The sequence below is a fragment of the Hordeum vulgare genome, chromosome 3H (genome assembly GCF_904849725.1).
Source record: "Hordeum vulgare subsp. vulgare chromosome 3H, MorexV3_pseudomolecules_assembly, whole genome shotgun sequence".
Classification (NCBI taxonomy): domain Eukaryota; kingdom Viridiplantae; phylum Streptophyta; class Magnoliopsida; order Poales; family Poaceae; genus Hordeum; species Hordeum vulgare.
In genome coordinates, this window is record NC_058520.1 from 615,969,788 (window position 1) to 615,988,305 (window position 18,518).

General features: G+C 43.3%; 2 protein-coding genes across 2 annotated transcripts; both read left to right on the plus strand.

Moving 5' to 3' along the window:
• Positions 1–7,765: 7,765 nt before the first annotated feature.
• Positions 7,766–8,869, plus strand: LOC123445703. The gene is made up of 2 exons (XM_045122729.1): positions 7,766–8,247; positions 8,331–8,869. Exons 1-2 carry the CDS (start codon positions 7,891–7,893, stop codon positions 8,352–8,354), a joined length of 381 nt encoding a protein of 126 aa, XP_044978664.1. The 5' UTR covers positions 7,766–7,890; the 3' UTR covers positions 8,355–8,869.
• A 595-nt stretch (positions 8,870–9,464) lies between these two features.
• On the plus strand, positions 9,465–12,726 carry LOC123442299 (endoribonuclease Dicer homolog 3a-like). Its single transcript, XM_045118319.1, has 11 exons — positions 9,465–9,606; positions 9,705–9,758; positions 9,829–9,977; positions 10,075–10,127; positions 10,500–10,568; positions 10,654–10,751; positions 10,959–11,179; positions 11,273–11,482; positions 11,594–12,067; positions 12,182–12,463; positions 12,637–12,726. The coding sequence occupies exons 1-11, from the start codon at positions 9,465–9,467 to the stop codon at positions 12,724–12,726; spliced, it is 1,842 nt and encodes a 613-aa protein (XP_044974254.1).
• Positions 12,727–18,518: the final 5,792 nt, after the last annotated feature.

Below are 18,518 nucleotides of genomic sequence, written 5' to 3' on the forward strand. Positions count from 1 at the left end.
CTCCCTCTCGCTCCTGCCCCTCCTCTCCCAGCCATCGACTTCTGCCCCGCCATCCCCAATCCCACCACTCCTCCCGCCGCCGCCAACTGGCCATCTTCTTCCTCGCCCGCTCCGGTTGCAGCGCCGGCTCCGGTGTCCTCCCCGGCGCCCCCGTTCTGGCGCCGCCGTCCCCTTCGTGCTCGTCAGGTGCTCGAAGAAATGTCCGAAAGGTATTGTGAATGGGGGTCATCCTTGCTTCTCCTGCTCCTTGAATTGATCCTCTACACCCAGTAGCGTATTTTGTATTTTGTTGATCCACTAGGAATTACATATTTCTCTTTTGTACCCTAATGTGGAATTGCCTACCGAAAAGGATTAATCACAGAGCGATTCTTTTAATAATTTGGGGAGACCACCCATTGCGTATTGCAAGTTAGTTTAGACTGAGAATGAATTGATGCAAAAATCTCACCATTGATGAGAAAAGCGACTTCTTAAACTAACGAAATGTAGCTCTTTAAAAATTCAAAGAATTTGTCACTATTTAGACTGATATTATATTTGGGACTTACTTATACTTTGTTACTTGGACAAATTCTTCTGTTCTGTTGATCTGTTGTAGTTGCTTACTACATTCATAGCAATACCTTTCATGTAGACTGTGTGTTCTGAACTGCTGATTGACCATTATTGAGCAATTGCAGCTCAAAAACCGTGGACGCACTACCAACGCGATGCCAGCCTGGCTTGGCGCCAGAGTTGCGTGACTTGTTTCCACAAGAGGTGGTTCAAGTGCTTGACACTGCTGGTTTGAATAAGCTGATGAATTTCAAGCTAGATGGCCTTGGTAGCAGGGTACTCTTGTTTGAATTAATGGATTGTGCTGTCGTTGATAGAATAAACAATACAATTGAATTTCGGATAAGGGAAGGAGATTCCCTGTGGGTCACCAAGGATATTTTGCAGCATGTCCTTGACCTGCCGAACGGCTCTACTAAGGAGTTACTAGCTCCAGAAGACACAGAGCCAGCAGATCAGGCGTACAATAACATGACTAAAGCCCTAAAGTACGTAATTGAAACGTACAAACCAAAAGAAAGGGAGGGAAAAAAACAGCACAGCGAAGAGTCTGCAAAAAAAGCAGCACATCTGCGAGAATTGTTCGGCGTCAAGAACATTGAGCTGTTATTTACACATTGTGAGAAAGCAGATGTCAAACCTTATGTTACCCCGGAGATGCTCGCGAGGCTGTACTTAGCCGTAATATATGAAAGATTTTTAGTGCCGGGAAACTCTGCCTATATCACCACTCCTACACTTCGAAAGGTACACGACCTAAATAAGCTGGGGGATGTTGACTGAGCACATCTGGTACATGAGCAGTTGATGAATGGCTGCGAGAAGAAACCCAGCAAAAAGTACTTCCTTGGTTGTGTGGCTGTGCCTTTGGTAAGTACTAGGAGCTTTCCCAATGCTTTGGCAAGCGAGCCTTTGGTGTTGCTTTCCTATGCATTGTTGCCAGCAAAGTGACCTGTGTTGCTATCATATATACATGTTCCCAATTCCTCTTAAACTAATGCCCAATTATTTCACTTGTTCTCAGATTGTCTTCGTGGATTGCTGCAAAGGGAATCAGTTAGACGCGGAAAAATCTGGTCGAATAAACTTATATGATGAGAAGATGCTCATTGCTCTTGTCAGTCAACGTGTAAGAAAAGGAACCTGTAAGAAAGTATGCATTATATTATGATGCAATTTCTTATTGCTTTATGTCCCTTTCCGGGGAAAAAGCAGAATCAGTATAACAAGACAGCGAAGCCGCTTTGTTCTTTTGAGTTCGAGAAATGGGAGGAAAGCCCGTACAAACAATTTGAATTGGTGAGTATCGCTTCTCCTTTTCAAGGTCAGGGGGAGCATTGCATAGTACTGATGCTGTCCTTTTTTTTCAGCATCAGGATGATTTAGTTACTCTCTACAAGAAGCGCGTGCTAGATAGAACACGTGATGAAATTGTAGTGGATATTGGTCCATATTGTATACCCGAGTCCACTTTTGTGGACTGCTTGAAAAAAAAGGGTAAAATGCACTCAGACATACTGCATCTTGTATGTGACAGTTTTTTAGCGGACAATGTTGATAAAGCTGTCCTAAGTTATGGTGCTGTTGTAAGTATACTTATCTAAGAAACTTGCTTATGGATTTTTAATGTGTTTATGCTTTACCTATAATTGTCATCCCTTTCTTTTTTTCCAGCAATATCTTCTGAATAAAAGTACTTCTGGAGGACAAGAGCTTGAATCTGATAGGGTGAAGGATGCGAGTGAGGTTTGTCATTACTAGCAAAATGCCCGCGCTTTGCTGCGGAAGAGCAACATTGTAAATTATTTTCCATGAGCATAATATAGTGTACCAGGCCAATTATCTAAATTAACCTTAAAAATATTTTTGCTATGTCATAATTTGTTTGCGAAAATTACTATAAACTTCAATATATCTCACTTGGCCACATCTTCAAAGGGGATTAGTTAGGAAGTCTGAGTACAAGTTCAGAACAAACCTCCCAAGATTCATTAGAAGCAACAACTGAATAATACGACGTACATGAAGCTTGTCGCTATTTCAAGTGAGTTATCCACTGAAAACACATTTCTCCCTATTTCAACCAGAAAGCAACCTTTCGCATTTTGGAGATTTCCTTGTAGACGTTCCAGCGCCTCGACACTTTGACACCACATTTGTTGACTGTCGCTACAGCAACTGCATAGTCATTCCACCGAGTTTGGCTTCAGGTTGTGGTCGACGCCAACTTGCAGACCAGATCGAACTGCACAGGCTTCTACTTCTTCCACGTCTCATCAACAATTACTCAACCAACACAGCCGCATTGCTCGGTCGATGATCTCATAGTGCTAGCAATCAACCTCACGTTGCATCTCTCTCTGCATCGACTGTTGCTAGCAGAAGCTGGCCCGGCCAATCTTTTCCCAGCGCCTCCCTCCCCTCCATCTCCTCCTCCCTGACGAAAAATCCCCTATATGTATCTGATTTTACCTATTGATCCTACTCCGGACTCTCATGACATTTCTTGCATTAACTGGAGAATAATCGATGAAGCCGTTACAGCTGTCAAACTTTTGAGAACGATCTATTTTGAAGACAAAATGAACATACCAGGACTTGATTTCAACCAAAACGACAGAGATATAATTCATTTAGCTAACACGTCATGTAAGGCTCATGACCTTAGAAATGTAGTAGTGCTGGCAGTTCACACAGGGAGGATATATACTGCTCTTCATGTTTCTGATTTATCTGCCAATAGCCCATTCGATGGTGTATCAGATAAGAAAGAAAGAAAGTTCAACACCTTTGTTAAATACTTTGAAGAAACGTATGTTTACTATGTGTACAATTATGTTCTTTCTCAAGCATCGATATGTTCGACTCCATTTTCGATTAATGTATTTCATGTGCAGGTACGGCATAGTTCTTCGTCATCCTTTACAGCCATTACTAGCGCTGAAACCCATTGTAAGGCCACATTCCAATTACATCGATGAGGGCATTTTGCCCTTACAATCTCCCCTTTTTGGTTAACGATGACAAACCGAGCTAGAGTCATAAAAGAATATTATGATAAGCTTAAAACAAGTTTCCAAAGAAGATATTTAAGTAGACTCCCCCATAAAGTATGCACTTGGTTGAATTTGCGTTTGAATGCAAAGTGCACCGATAGGAATAAGGAGAGCTCCCCCAATATCTTGGAAACAAGCATGGCATAGACAAGATTAAAGGCATGGATATCTATCCCTTGTGCCTGTGGCTGAGGACGGACAGCCGGAAGAAATGGCGGAACACGGCCAGCGACGGCGCCACGCCGGTGGAGCGGCACAGCACGAGGAACCCCGCCATGATGCGCCACGCGTTGGGGGCGAGCTGGGTCGGCGCGATGCCGAAATGGGCGAGGGACTCGGAGAAGAAGGGGTGCAGCGGGACGCGCATCCCGGCCTCCAGCGCCTGCGCGTACACGCACACGGCGCCCGGCGACGGGGGCGAGCTCGCGCGGACATCGCCGCCGGCGGGGCGCGAGGTGTACTGCTTGATGGGGACGCCGTATTTCTTGCACACTTCGTCGACCTCGTCCTGCGTGCGCAGGAACGAGACGATGGAGCCGGCGTCTACCTGCCTCGGGGGGACCACGACAGCTGCGCCATCGTCGAGGTCAGAGGTGTCGACATGGTAGTCTGGGTCATCCGAGGAAGACGACGAGGAGGAGGAAGAAGGCATCGCGCCTGTTGGCGGCTTTGTTGGCGGCTTGGTGCTCGTCCCGCAGCCCGCCCCGCTCTTTGTCTCCCATGTCTTTCACAGTGTTGTTGTATTCCTCCAGCTGCTTCCGAAGCGCGGTGATCTCCGCTCGCCGCTCCTGGAGCTTCTCCTCCAGCTCCAGCGTGTAGGATGGCCTGCTCGCCGCAATCACTCGTTCGGTGCTGTCGTGGACGAGTCTGCTGGTGAAATGCTGTGGCGAACCAAGGTCGCCGGTGGGCGGCACCGAGCAGACATCGGCGGCGGCAGGTGGGTTCTTCCGTAGAACAGAAGACTCTGGACCTGCCACGCCGTTGGCTTTATCCAGGCTCCTTTTCTTTCCGCCCAACGGCGACGGCAACAACTCTGCTTTCACCTTCTTCGCCGATGCCGATGATCGCACGGCCGCCGCCACCTTGTCCGCCAGCATGGTCTTCATCATGTCATAGACAGAGGGATCCATCCCTGTTACTAAATCACAAAAGAATAAGATCAGTCGCCGCACAAAACATGGGAGTAATCAGGGAGATTTCAGTGTTCACCTTTGGAGCTGGCACTAGTAGTACTACTGGTACGAATACAAGACGGCGGCGGCCAGACCGGAGATGACACCATGGTGGCTGCCGCAAGTTTGTTGTCGCAGAGAAGCGTACTGACATCAACGGGGGCGGCGCCATGAGCGCGCAGCAGCTTCGCCGCCCACTTCTTCTCCTCGCCGGAGAGCACCGGCCTCAAGAACGAGCTCCTGGACGGCTCGCCCCAATCCACGGGGCAAGGCCACGGCGTCGCCGAGGCCAGGAAGAAGAACCCGTGCTTCCAGTCTCTGATAGGATATCTAAAAGGTAGACAAGCACTAGCATAGCATAGGATATCCAAGTACTTAACAATAATACAAACTTGTCCAAGCCACACACTGGCGGCATAACTCGGTGGCGCGGAAAACACGGCAGACTCGAGCGAGCGTCGGTAGGTGGCCTCCACATGCTCACGACAAGGAATAGGAGATCGATGTCCGGCGAGTCAGGACGTTGGGTGGCATGCGGAGCATTGTTCCTTGCGGGCGCGCGTGCAAAGAAGGTTTGGACTTTGAGGAAGAGGGATCTGAAGGGGAGAGTTCATGTTCGGCTGTGGAGTGATATTTATAGGACAAGAAACACACCCACATTGGAATTTTGAACTTGCGTGTCAGTTTTAAATTGTCAGGTTCTTGACCGGCTGCTTGGATGGCCCGATCTTCCGCAGAACCGGGTCGAAGGCAGCGGGAGGCTACGCGGCGGCAGCGGAATAAGGGGAATCGGGGAAAGGCGGCGACGAGGAGTGCCCCGAATACTCGTGTGTCCCAACCTGTGTTGCTTTCATATTTATGTTGCTATCAAAATGACCTGTGTTGCTTTCAAAATGACCAGTGTTGCTTTCAAAGTGACCAGTGTTGCTTTCATATTCATGTTGCTTTCAAAGTGACCTGTGTTGCTTTCATATTTATGTTGCTATCAAAATGACCTGTGTTGCTTTCATATTTATGTTGCTATCAAAATGACCTGTGTTGCTTTCAAAGTGACATGTGTTGCTTTCAAAGTGACCTGTGTTGCTTTCATATTTATGTTGCTATCAAAATGACCTGTGTTGCTTTCAAAATGACCAGTGTTGCTTTCAAAGTGACCAGTGTTGCTTTCATATTCAAAATGCGATGCACCAGACATGGTGATGGGTACGTTTCCTGTCAACTCTGTACCAGCCTCAATTCTGTTTGATTCAGGTGCATCGCATTCCTTTGTCACTAAGCCATTTGTTGATAAAAGTGGTATGAAATGCAACCGTTTGGTCAATACTATGCTAGTACAAATACCTGGTGATAGTACCAAGGCCAACCTTGCTTGCAATAATGTGCCCATTGATATTGAAGGGAAAACTTTTCATGCTGATCTTATAGTATTGGGATCCCAAGGGATAGAAGTAGTACTTGGTATGAATTGGATGACCTGGTATAAAGGAGTCATTGACTGCACCAAAAAGTCCATTAGCATGACCAGTAGTGATGGAGAAGAGATCACTTACACTGCAACCAAACCTTCTTCGAAGGTCCATTGCCATGCAAGTATAGCCAACCCTACCCTTGAGCAAGTACCTAAGGTATGTGAACCGGATATTGATGTAACATATGCCACCTCCATTGGTCCATCCTCTCTACAGCAAAACATCTTCCACTCCACAAACCAGCACATCTAGACCGTGTCTTACATCCACATTGCAGCTGCATCACCATAAGGTTCGCAATTTCTTTGCGCCTGCTGGGCCCAGTCTCATGGTGGCTAGGCATCCTTGTGAAAGACGCAGTCCAAAGAAATATTTGTATTGGTACTATTCGAGCATACAGTACCAGCTCTATAGATTAGGAGTTGCCATTCATTTTCAGTTATAGCATACTGCCTGGCACATATCTTTTTTTTCCTGATACAGAACCATTGGGATTAACATGATATTTTGGAGCCTATATGAAGAGATCAGGTACCTAAAGAATCGATTAAATGGTTTTGAAGTCAGGAAGATTGGAAGGGTACAATAGAGTGCTTATGAGTTTAGGTTCTTTGGCCAGATTTTAGGGGATTAACAAAACCTGGCTGGATTAATGCATGCTTCCAAATGAGTTGAGGACATGACATGGGGTAAACACCGATACAACGAACACATATATGATCATTTTGATGTAAACACCGATATTTCTTCACCCATGTTGATAAATCAAACAAGGAGTGCAATTTAGAGAAGATGCAATGGTACGATAAAATATCTGAGAAAATAGGTATAATTTACATGAGAAAATAGGTATAGATATAGAATCTGAGAAAATAGGTATAATTTACACGAGAAAATAGGTATAAAATCCGACCAAGCCATGTATGTTGCCTTCCATCCAAATATAACATATTTCCGTGCTCATTCAATTCTATAACAAAGCACACGTGCAAAGCACGTGCCTTCTACTAGTATTCATAGTACAAGCTTATTTAGTGCTTGTTAGTGCTTGTTCACATGCAATCTAGATCTTGTATTCTTATTGCACGCCTTTTTTTTTGCTATTGTTTTAGTACTGCAATGGATCCACAAAGACTAGAGCTTAGAGGGAGAGTAGACAGAACGCAGAGGCATAGCTCTGTCTCGTATGGCATGCAGCGTGTTCAAGGACTCCTTGATGGGCATGTTAAGAATTGCTGGGTAGTCTATAGGATGGAGCCACATATTTTTCTGTTCATGTTCGATAAAAATTGAGTGACAATGAGTTCATGTTTACGTATTTCCTTGTATTGCCGTGCTAATACACAACTTTTCATTTTCTCTATTGTAGGACAGCAGGTTCATTGCTCACCTCCCGTTCACCTGGATCTAGGGTGGCCAATGGGGGGGGACGGGACACAGATGTGGCCGTGGCAGTAGTGGGATGGGGAGGGCAGTTCGTCCGGGGGGGCCTTCCAACTGCGGACTTGGGAGAGCAGTTCGCCGGCGCATTTGTCGCCGGCACCCTTCCAGGCGTCGCTGGAGCGCTTCCAGCCGCGGTCCTTACTGGTGAGGGAGAGCAGTTCCCCGGTGTCCTTCCAGCCGCATCCGTCGCCCATGAGGGAGAGCAGTTCCCCGGTGTCCTTCCAGCCGCAGCCGTCGCCGGTGCCCTTCCAGCCACGGTTGTCGCTGGCGAGAGAGAACCGTTCACCGGCTCCCTTCCAGGAGCAGTCGCCGGAGCGCTTCCAGCTGCGGTCCTCGCCGGCGAGGGAGAGCAGTTCCCCGGTATCCTTCCAGCCACCGTCGTCCCTAGGGAGGGAGACCATGCCGCGGAGGAAGTCGCCGATACCATACCGCCACCATCCATTGGGCTACACGCCACACAAGCTCTGCCTTTGCAACCAGCCGGCCGGAATATTCATTTCGTGGTCGCAGTACCCGGGGAGGAGGTACCTCAATTGCATGCTTCCTCAAGTAAGTTAGTTTGTTTGATCTTTGTTGATTCCAGACATTTTATTTTGTCTAATATGCTCATATATTTTTTTTGTTTGCATTAGTCTGCCAAATGTAAGTTCTTCTAATGGTATGATACAAATCCTTTTCCTCAATATATCACCAACTTGCTCGGGGACTTGCGAGACAAGATTGATCAGAAGGACGATGAACTGGTTGCCTTGCGAGAACAATTGCAGTCGAAGGAACAAGCACTTGAGGACTCTTTGGAAGAAAGGATGCATCAACTGGAGCTAGGTGAACCAGAACTGGTGTTAATGCAGGTCCGCTTTTGGCTAATAAACATGGAACCAAGTTAGGCCTTAGGGATGAACCGGGTGTAAATAGTTTCTTCAGTTGTCCACTAGCTAAATATGTTTGGAGTGCACTAGCATAGCCACATGGTTTTATGTTGCTAATGGGATTCACCATTTTTTGTGTGCAACTTCCTGATCATCGCTGCTGTTCCTGCTGCTGGTGCCTCCTGCTTCTGCCTCGTGAGACATTGCTGTCAAACTGCTATGTCTTTGGATGTGCTGTATCGGCCAGTGTGGCTGTCAAACTGTTATGTCTTTGGATGTCAAACCTTGTGTTGTAAGCTGGTATCCCCAGCCGTTTAAAACCTCGTTGTTGCTAGCTTAAATGTAAGCAGTTCTCCGGAATTTCGTGTCTGGCCTAGGAATTTGGGTCTAGACGCCAACTCCGTCCGACGCGCGCCGGACGGACGCAGCCCAAATCGTGGCCCAGATCGGGCCCGCCCAACGCCTGCTCCATATATTCAATTTTTTTTGGCACTTTCTATGAGAATGGATAAATAGAAATGGGTACATTCCTACCCATAAAAAAGAGTCCAAATCGACAAAAATAATCTATGGGCTAAAGAAATGCAAAACTGTTAGCGTGAGGATCTAAACAAATGTAGCACTGTAAAACTATATTGAGTATGATATACCATCTCTTTGATGGATTCTCATTTCAGGTAGCGATGTGCTTTTAAATTCTGAGAGTGGATGTGCGGATTGAGCGGTAAATTCTTCACTTGGTCATCCATTCTGAACTTCGTATGCTTGTGGTGATAAAATGGTAGCGGAAAGGAACGGTAAAAAGAGAAAACAAGAAGCCATAATTTTGATATTTTTTGCAGGGGAAATGCGGAACAAAATAAGTCGGTGTCAGCCATTCTAAGAAGCAAGACCTCCATGTATGAGACTGCTTTGAACAGATATTCTGAGGATCTCCTCCCTGGTTTCTTCCCCATTGAAGAAAAAAACGAATACCTTGTAGGCACAACAGGCACAAAAGTAACTGCCGATTCTAGCATTGGTGTTATTAACAAATACTGTAACAAGCTTCCAAAAGACAAGTATGGTGATCACATTTCAATTTTTTTGTCGTACACATATAACAGATGGTATAGCAGATTTACTACCTTCTTGAAGGTACAACCAAACGAAAGGAGCTGCATGGTACAACTGGAGTACGTGCCTTGTCTGGTACCTGGGCATTCGAGAAAAATGTTGTTAAGCTTCAAGGCTATAAGTTGATTTTTTTTTTGTGATCAAGTTGGTCAGAGATACTCTGACTTTGTTCTGTTAATTGGCACAAATATATCAAATGAAGCTGCTAATTTGGATAATGATCTGTATCTTCATGACAAGATGGTAAAAGCTTCAGCCTCTCCTTGCGGCCTTCTTGAGTTGGATGTTAAACAGGTCTGTCCAAGTTTGTGTTTTCTTCTTTCTATGTTTGTTTCTCCTTCTTTGGCTTTGTTTAACATGAAATATTTCTTCTGTTTTTTTTTTTGGTCAGATGGAGCAAGCAAAGCTATTTCAAGCACTTATGTTCAATGGTTTGTTCGGAAAGTTGTTCACTCGATCAAAATCATCCAATTTTCCGAGGGAGTTTATTCTCAATAAAAATGATGCATTGATCTGGAATAATGCAAATATGTATCTGATTTTACCTATTGATCCTACTCCGGACTCTCATGACATTTCTTGCATTAACTGGAGAATCATCGATGAAGCCGTTACAGCTGTCAAACTTTTGAGAACGATCTATTCTGAAGACAAAATGAACATACCAGGACTTGATTTCAACCAAAACGACAGAGATATAATTCATTTAGCTAACACGTCATGTAAGGCTCATGACCTTAGAAATGTGGTAGTGCTGGCAGTTCACACAGGGAGGATATATACTGCTCTTCATGTTTCTGATTTATCTGCCAATAGCACATTCGATGGTGTATCAGATAAGAAAGAAAGAAAGTTCAACACCTTTGTTAAATACTTTGAAGAAACGTATGTTTACTATGTGTACAATTATGTTCTTTCTCAAGCATCGATATGTTCAACTCCATTTTCGATTAATGTATTTCATGTGCAGGTACGGCATAGTTCTTCGTCATCCTTTACAGCCATTACTAGCGCTGAAACCCAGTCATAGACCTCACAACCTTCTCTCCTCAAAGTTGAGAGATGAAGGTACTTGTTTTTCCATCTGTAGTCAGTTCCAGTTTCAATCACTTCGTAGTTTGTTGAAGAATTGTTACATAAAGTATCTTAAATTTATCATATGCCAAGCATGATTGAAAATAAGCTCATTTAGACAGCCTATCCTTTGTTCTCCATGTTTGTTGATTTTTCTAGGATCATGTTCCAATTATTCATGTTTATTTGTTGCTTTTCTAGGCAACCATGTTAAGATAAATGTGGGCACATCACCTGTAAATAAGACGGACAGTTGTGTTCACATGCCCCCAGAGTTGCTGATTCTCCTTAATCTACCTGAGGACATTTTGAGAGCATTTTACTTGGTCCCCTCTTTGATGCATCGTATAGAAACGTTAATGCTAGCCAGTCAACTAAGAAGTGAAATTTCATATGAAGATTCAAATATATCAAGCTTTCTAGTAAGAAATCACCATTAGTATTTTTTGTCAACTCTATGCATACATTTGTTATTTTCTTGAAATGGACATAATCAATTTGCACATTCTCTTTAGATTCTAGAAGCTATTACAACACTTCGATGCTCTGAAAACTTCTCCATGGAGCATCTAGAATTATTGGGAGATTCTGTGCTGAAGTATGCAGTGAGTCGTCACCTTTTCCTGAAATTTCCTGATAAGGACGAGGGGCAGTTATCATCCAGTAGGGATGATATAATATCTAATGCTGCACTTTATGGGTTTGGAATTGGACACACAATACAGGTAAAATTGTATCTCATCTTGAGAAATCTATACAAATGTTGCATTTGTTCAATTGATCTTAACATTATCACAGACTAATCCCATAACTGGTGGCATCCATGTGATTCATAGGGTTACATACGTGATGCTGCATTTGATCCTCGTCGATGGCTTGTACCGGGACAGCTCTCGATTCACCATGTTCCTTGTAATTGCCCAGTAGATTCTGAGGTTGTAACTCGGGATATTCATGTTGTTGATGACAAACCTATTGATATAATTGGCCAGACCTGTGATAAGGGACACAGATGGATGTGTTCCAAAACAATTGCTGATTGTGTTGAAGCCGTAATTGGGGCATATTATGTAGGAGGTGGCTTAAGAGCAGCTCTGGCTGTTTTCAAGTGGCTGGGTATTGATGCTGAAATTGAGGAAGAATTGATTATTCAGACCATCTTGAGTGCACCTGTGATGACCTATCCTCCGAAAATTGATGTTGAAATGCTTGAAGCAAAACTAGGCTATGTATTTTCGGTGAAAGGTTTTCTGCTAGAAGCTCTTACCCACTCATCACAGCAGGAATCAGCAGAAAGATACTCCTACCAGGTATTGGTAGATGTTATCCTAGAACTTTCTTTAGCTTGTTAGTCATACTTGGTGTCTTTTAATCTTTATTGTGCAATTTCTCCACCAAAAAACACTAAATATTATTTGTTTCAGCGTCTGGAGTTCCTTGGTGATGTTGTCTTGGATATTCTGCTAACGTGGCATCTTTTCAATAATCATAAATACACAGATGAGGGGGAATTGACAGATTTACGGTCTGCATTAGGAAACAATGAAAACTTTGCACAAGTCGCAGTAAAGCACAAGCTCCATCAGTTTCTCCAGCATTCTTGTGGGAATTTAGCAGACCAAATTACTAAATATGTGAATAGTTTTGAAAATTCTTCCATGGACAAAATCAAACTTTTATCAGATGCCACATTAAGTGGGCCTAAAGTATGTTTCGCTTCCTCTGACTTTGATGTGTGTGATTTACACTGAAACATATCCATAGTTGTGGTGTATCTAACAGAATCCATTTGGCTGTTAGATGGAGCTAGCTTGGTCTTGAAGTATCAAAGTATGTAAAAGTCCTAGTAGAAGTAAAAGTTCTAATTCTTTGTGTTCAGGTCAATTTTGAATTGCTCTGTAAAGAAGCAGTTTTGAAATTGTTTCCAGCTGTTACAAGCTGGAGGTACTGTAACAGGCGTATTATTTAGTGAACAGTAACCAACTAAAAACCTATACCAGGATGTATCCCCTTTATAAGAAAACCAAGCTTGTTCTGTGTGTGTGAGAGACACTTACCTTCTAGAATCTAAAGAGAATGTGCAAATTGATTATGTACATTTCAAGAAAATAAAAAATGTATGCATAGAGTTGACAAAACAGCACCACGAGTTACAACCAGCAACGACAAACCACAAGTTCAACAGGCCTCTAGCCACAAAACAACAGCACCACCACACCACCCACAGCGGGCATCAGGTCCCAGATACAGAACATCCACTGAGAGCTCACCCAACAAGTTCACATACAGCAGAACCAACAAGCATCACTTTGCATTTGTCTTCTTTGTCCTATTCTTGGCTTTGCGCTTTTGTTTTCTGATGTTCACTTGACCGTTGTCCACTATCACAGTAACCTCTGGAAACTTCTCTGCACTATTTTCGTTGTGGATAATAAGGTGCGCCAGCTTTGAGGCAATGTTTACCTCAATATTATTCTGGAATCTGGGGCAATGTTTTCCGCTGTAGTGCTCCAGGGCAAGGATAGATCCAAGGTTACTGTATTTGCGTTCGACATGGTAGCTAATTTGTGTCACCCTTAGTGTGTCGTCTAGCTTGGAAATTGGCGAATTGGGCCCAAAGGCTTGCTTGACATGCTTCGCGAATGCAAGACCAATGGGATCAGCAGTATGTTCTGTTAATTCTGAGTTGCTGGATTGAATGATAGTGACCTGGTCTTGTACTTTAACATCAACAAAAAACACAATGCATTCTTCATTGTGAACAGTAGGAAAGAATAGCTGCAGAAATATCATATCAGTGACTGTAATATCATCGAGTGTATTATCATTAGAATCGAGCACCACTTACAAATCTAAATGCGCCATTCTTGAGTTCCTGCAGCTCTTTTTTAATCACGTCCGCAAATTTATCGTCATTCTGCACTCCAAAATATTTTGCTATCAGATTTTAAAAGACATCCAAAGCTTTGTGTTTTGCAGAAAGCTTACCAGATCTTGTGCGGGGATAATGATTCTTTGTTCCAAGTAGCCTTGACCCTTATCGTCACACTTCAGGCAATGGATGAATGCATTGAGGATTCTCAGGTCATAGTTATCTGCCTCCAAGAATTTAGCAGCTCACCAGCCTTAATGGAAGTTTGGCCCACAGAAAACACGGGAGCATCATTGCCGCTACACCAATTAAAAACATGATATAAATATCAGCCATAAATTAAAAAAATCTCAACTAACAGTAATCATCCATAAACTTACGTCTTCGCTTTGATGATATCGTAGATGTCTAAACAACTTGCAGCAGACAAGGAAGTGTGTGGTTTAAAAGAAACCATGGGACCAGAAAAAGGAAGCCTCCTCTTGCCCTGACAAAAAACTGGTGACTTTCCTGTTGAATCTTCTGAAGCAACCTTCCTCTTGGAAGCCTTTCCTTTTCCCTTGGTAACAGGCTTAACAGGCTTATCCTTGACAGCACTTCCTTCTGATGAATCTTTGGAAGCAGCCTTACTCGTGCCAGTCCCTTTTTTTCCCTTGGGAACACCCTTATTCTTGACAGCGTTGGGAGAGTTGTGACCAGGCAGTGATTCTGCTGATGAGTTTTCATGTGAATCTTCCTGGCCTGTCCCTTCTGAGGCTCCAAAGCCAAAAGATTCTCCCAGGCTACTGCCTGAACTGTTTGAGTTAAGCGTGGCTTCCTCAGATTTTCCAAGAAGCTCGCATTCCTCTTCTTCATCAGGTATATCTTCATGGACAGATATGCGCCTGCGTTTCGGATTTTTCCTGTTCTCCGGATGATGCAGCAGGAACTTAGTAAGCTCCATTCGTAGCAACTTCACCTTTTCCTTGTCGATGTTATATATGTCCTTCTCGTCGAATCCTCTGACATAGAGAAGAACGTGGAATCCGCAATCACAGCTGCAATAATTGCAATAGTTGCAATAATTATTTAGTGATCACCAAATAATGAGGTATAAAAGAATACTATCAGCTCTAAAAAGGTGAACATCACTTACTTGTTTTGCTGAGCTTTAACTTCTGGAGTGACTTTCTCATACAGAGATATGTCAATGTCGTGCCTCTGCAAACATGACTGCAGATTGGTTACCAGAATATCTGCCACCTCTTTATGCTCATCTGGGTAGGAGTCAAGGAAATATATCTTTGACTCCGTATGCGAAACAACGACCAACGAAATGTGGCCATCAGCGACTATAGGGGCACATATCTGAAAAAAAACAATGTCAAACTCATGGACCAGTAACACTGAAATACAAAGATATAATATAATAATGCACATAAAGGACAAGTTATAATCGCCGGAAAAAAAAAAGGCTGCCGATCCCTGTGCTTCCAATCGTTCCTTCTATTCGCGGCCCCTCGATCTCCTGTCCATGGCGGGTGGCATAAACGACTAGGCCAGCCCGGCAGCACCAACAACAGAGGAGGCTGCCAAGCTTTAGTGATAGCACTCGATTTGGTACCGCAGGCTAGCTGGAAGAGAAAAAATAGGGGATTTTTCGTCAGGGAGGAGGAGATGGAGGGGAGGGAGGCGCTGGGAAAAGATTGGCCGGGTCAGCTTCTGCTAGCAACAGTCGATGCAGAGAGAGATGCAACATGAGGTTGATTGCTAGCACTATGAGATCATCGACCGAGCAATGCGGCTGTGTTGGTTGAGTAATTGTTGATGAGATGTGGAAGAAGTAGAAGCCTGTGCAGTTCGATCTGGTCTGCAAGTTGGCGTCGACCACAACCTGAAGCCAAACTCGGTGGAGCGATAGTCAACAAATGTGGTGTCAAAGTGTCCAGGCGCTGGAACGTCTACAAGGAAATCTCCAAAATGCGAAAGGTTGCTTTCTGGTTGAAATAGGGAGAAATGTGTTTTCAGTGGATAACTCACTTGAAATAGCGACAAGCTTCATGTACGTCGTATTATTCAGTTGTTGCTTCTAATGAATCTTGGGAGGTTTGTTCTGAAATTGCATCATAATATAATGCATACTTTCTTACAGGTTCCTTTTCTTACACGTTGACTGACAAGAGTAATGAGCATCTTCTCATCATATAAGTTTATTCGACCAGATTTTTCCGCGTCTAACTGATTCCCTTTGCAGCAGTCCACGAAGACAATCTGAGAACAAGTGAAAGAATTGGGCATTAGTTTAAGAGGAATTGGGAACATGTATATATGATAGCAACACAGGTCACTTTGCTGGCAACAATGCATAGGAAAGCAACACCAAAGGCTCGCTTGCCAAAGCATTGGGAAAGCTCCTAGTACTTACCAAAGGCACAGCCACACAACCCAGGAAGTACTTTTTGCTGGGTTTCTTCTCGCAGCCATTCATCAACTGCTCATGTACCAGATGTGCCCAGTCAACATCCCCCAGCTTATTTAGGTCGTGTACCTTTCGAAGTGTAGGAGTGGTGATATAGGCAGAGTTTCCAGGCACTAAAAATCTTTCATATATTACGGCTAAGTACAGCCTCGCGAGCATCTCCGGGGTAACATAAGGTTTGACATCTGCTTTCTCACAATGTGTAAATAACAGCTCAATGTTCTTGACGCCGAACAATTCTTGCAGATGTGCCGCTTTTTTTGCAGACTCTTCGCTGTGCTGTTTTTTTTTCCCTCCCTTTCTTTTGGTTTGTACGTTTCAATTACGTACTTTAGGGCTTTAGTCATGTTATTGTACTCCTGATCTGCTGGCTCTGTGTCTTCTGGAGCTAGTAACTCCTTAGTACAGCCTGTCGGCAGGTCAAGGACATGCTGCAAAATATCCTTGGTGACCCACAGGGAATCTCCTTCCCTTATCCGAAATTCAATTGTATTGTTTATTCTATCAACGACAGCACAATCCATTAATTCAAACAAGAGTACCCTGCTACCAAGGCCATCTAGCTTGAAATTCATCAGCTTATTCAAACCAGCAGTGTCAAGCACTTGAACCACCTCTTGTGGAAACAAGTCACGCAACTCTGGCGCCAAGCCAGGCTGGCATCGCGTTGGTAGTGCGTCCATGGTTTTTGAGCTGCAATTGCTCAATAATGGTCAATCAGCAGTTCAGAATACACAGTCTACATGAAAGGTATTGCTATGAATGTAGTAAGCAACTACAACAGATCAACAGAACAGAAGAATTTGTCCAAGTAACAAAGTATAAGTAAGTCCCAAATATAATATCAGTCTAAATAGTGACAAATTCTTTGAATTTTTAAAGAGCTACATTTCGTTAGTTTAAGAAGTCGTTTTTCTCATCAATGGTGAGATTTTTGCATCAATTCATTCTCAGTCTAAACTAACTTGCAGTACGCAACGGGTGGTCTCCCCAAATTATTAAAAGAATCGCTCTGTGATTAATCCTTTTTGGTAGGCAATTCCACATTAGGGTACAAAAGAGAAATATGTAATTCCTAGTGGATCAACAAAATACAAAATACGCTGCTGGGTGTAGAGGATCAATTCAAGGAGAAGGAGAAGCAAGGATGACCCCCATTCACAATACCTTTCGGACATTTCTTCGAGCACCTGACGAGCACGAAGGGGACGGCGGCGCCAGAACGGGGGCGCCGGGGAGGACACCGGAGCCGGCGCTGCAACCGGAGCGGGCGAGGAAGAAGATGGCCAGTTGGCGGCGGCGGGAGGAGTGGTGGGATTGGAGATGGCGGGGCAGAAGTCCAATATAGCCAACGATAATGGTATAGCATTAACGTCTGCACCCCGGTTTTTTATCATACATGGTTTGAAGCCGCAAATACTAGAAGTTCTAATTCTTTGTGTTCAGCAGTCTCATATATATGTATATAGGGTCGCGCTATTCGTCACCCTGGATAAGGAATAGTTATTCTTCACCCCCCTCTATTTTTAATATCAATGCACCGTGGTTTTATGTTTCGTAAATTTTGTCTTATTTTACATGTAAAAAGAGACCGTAAAAAATATAATCAACGTAAAAGTACGAAGATACACAAATAGTGCAAAAAATACAACAAATTCAATTTTTTCTGGTCTTGTGACCTATGTTTTTGTTTTTCTTTTGTCAAATTTTACGTTGTGCATCAATATAAATGTAACTATTTGTATTTCAAAAGTAATTATTTTATAAATTGATCGTAAAATTATCTCAGGTGAAGAATAAACTATTCTACACCCTGGATGGTGAATAGAGTTTCTATATATATATATATATATATATATATATATATATATATATATATATATTTGTGTGTGTGTATGCATACACACATGAATATATATACATACAATTTGGTATATATAATTTCTCTTATAACTTGCGGATCAATTACATGCAGGCATTAACCGGTGAAGTGGTATTTTCCCTTGGGATCTATGACCTGATCCAGCAAAAATCCGGTAAATTCCTCTTGAAGTGCTTGTATGCATTTCGTTCGGAGGAGTTACTCCCACTTCTCCGTCATCTTTTAAAGAAGGAGACCAATATAAACATTATATATATGCCTATATATATATATATATATATTAGACCATGAATACAAAAATTATGAATACTGTTTACGTACCGCAAGAGTTCCTGCTTTAGTGGGTTGTTCGGTCGTAAAGGAGCGAATGTTCTCGCAAATAAAGTATGCACATAGATTATTTTCCTGTTGTTGTCGCATGCAAAACTGTACAAGAATAAAATTCACTCAGATAATAATCAAACATTATAATGGTATTGAAACTAGAAATAAAGAGATGCGCGGACGTAGCTAGTACTACTTAATTACCATGGAATCCTATTTTGTGTA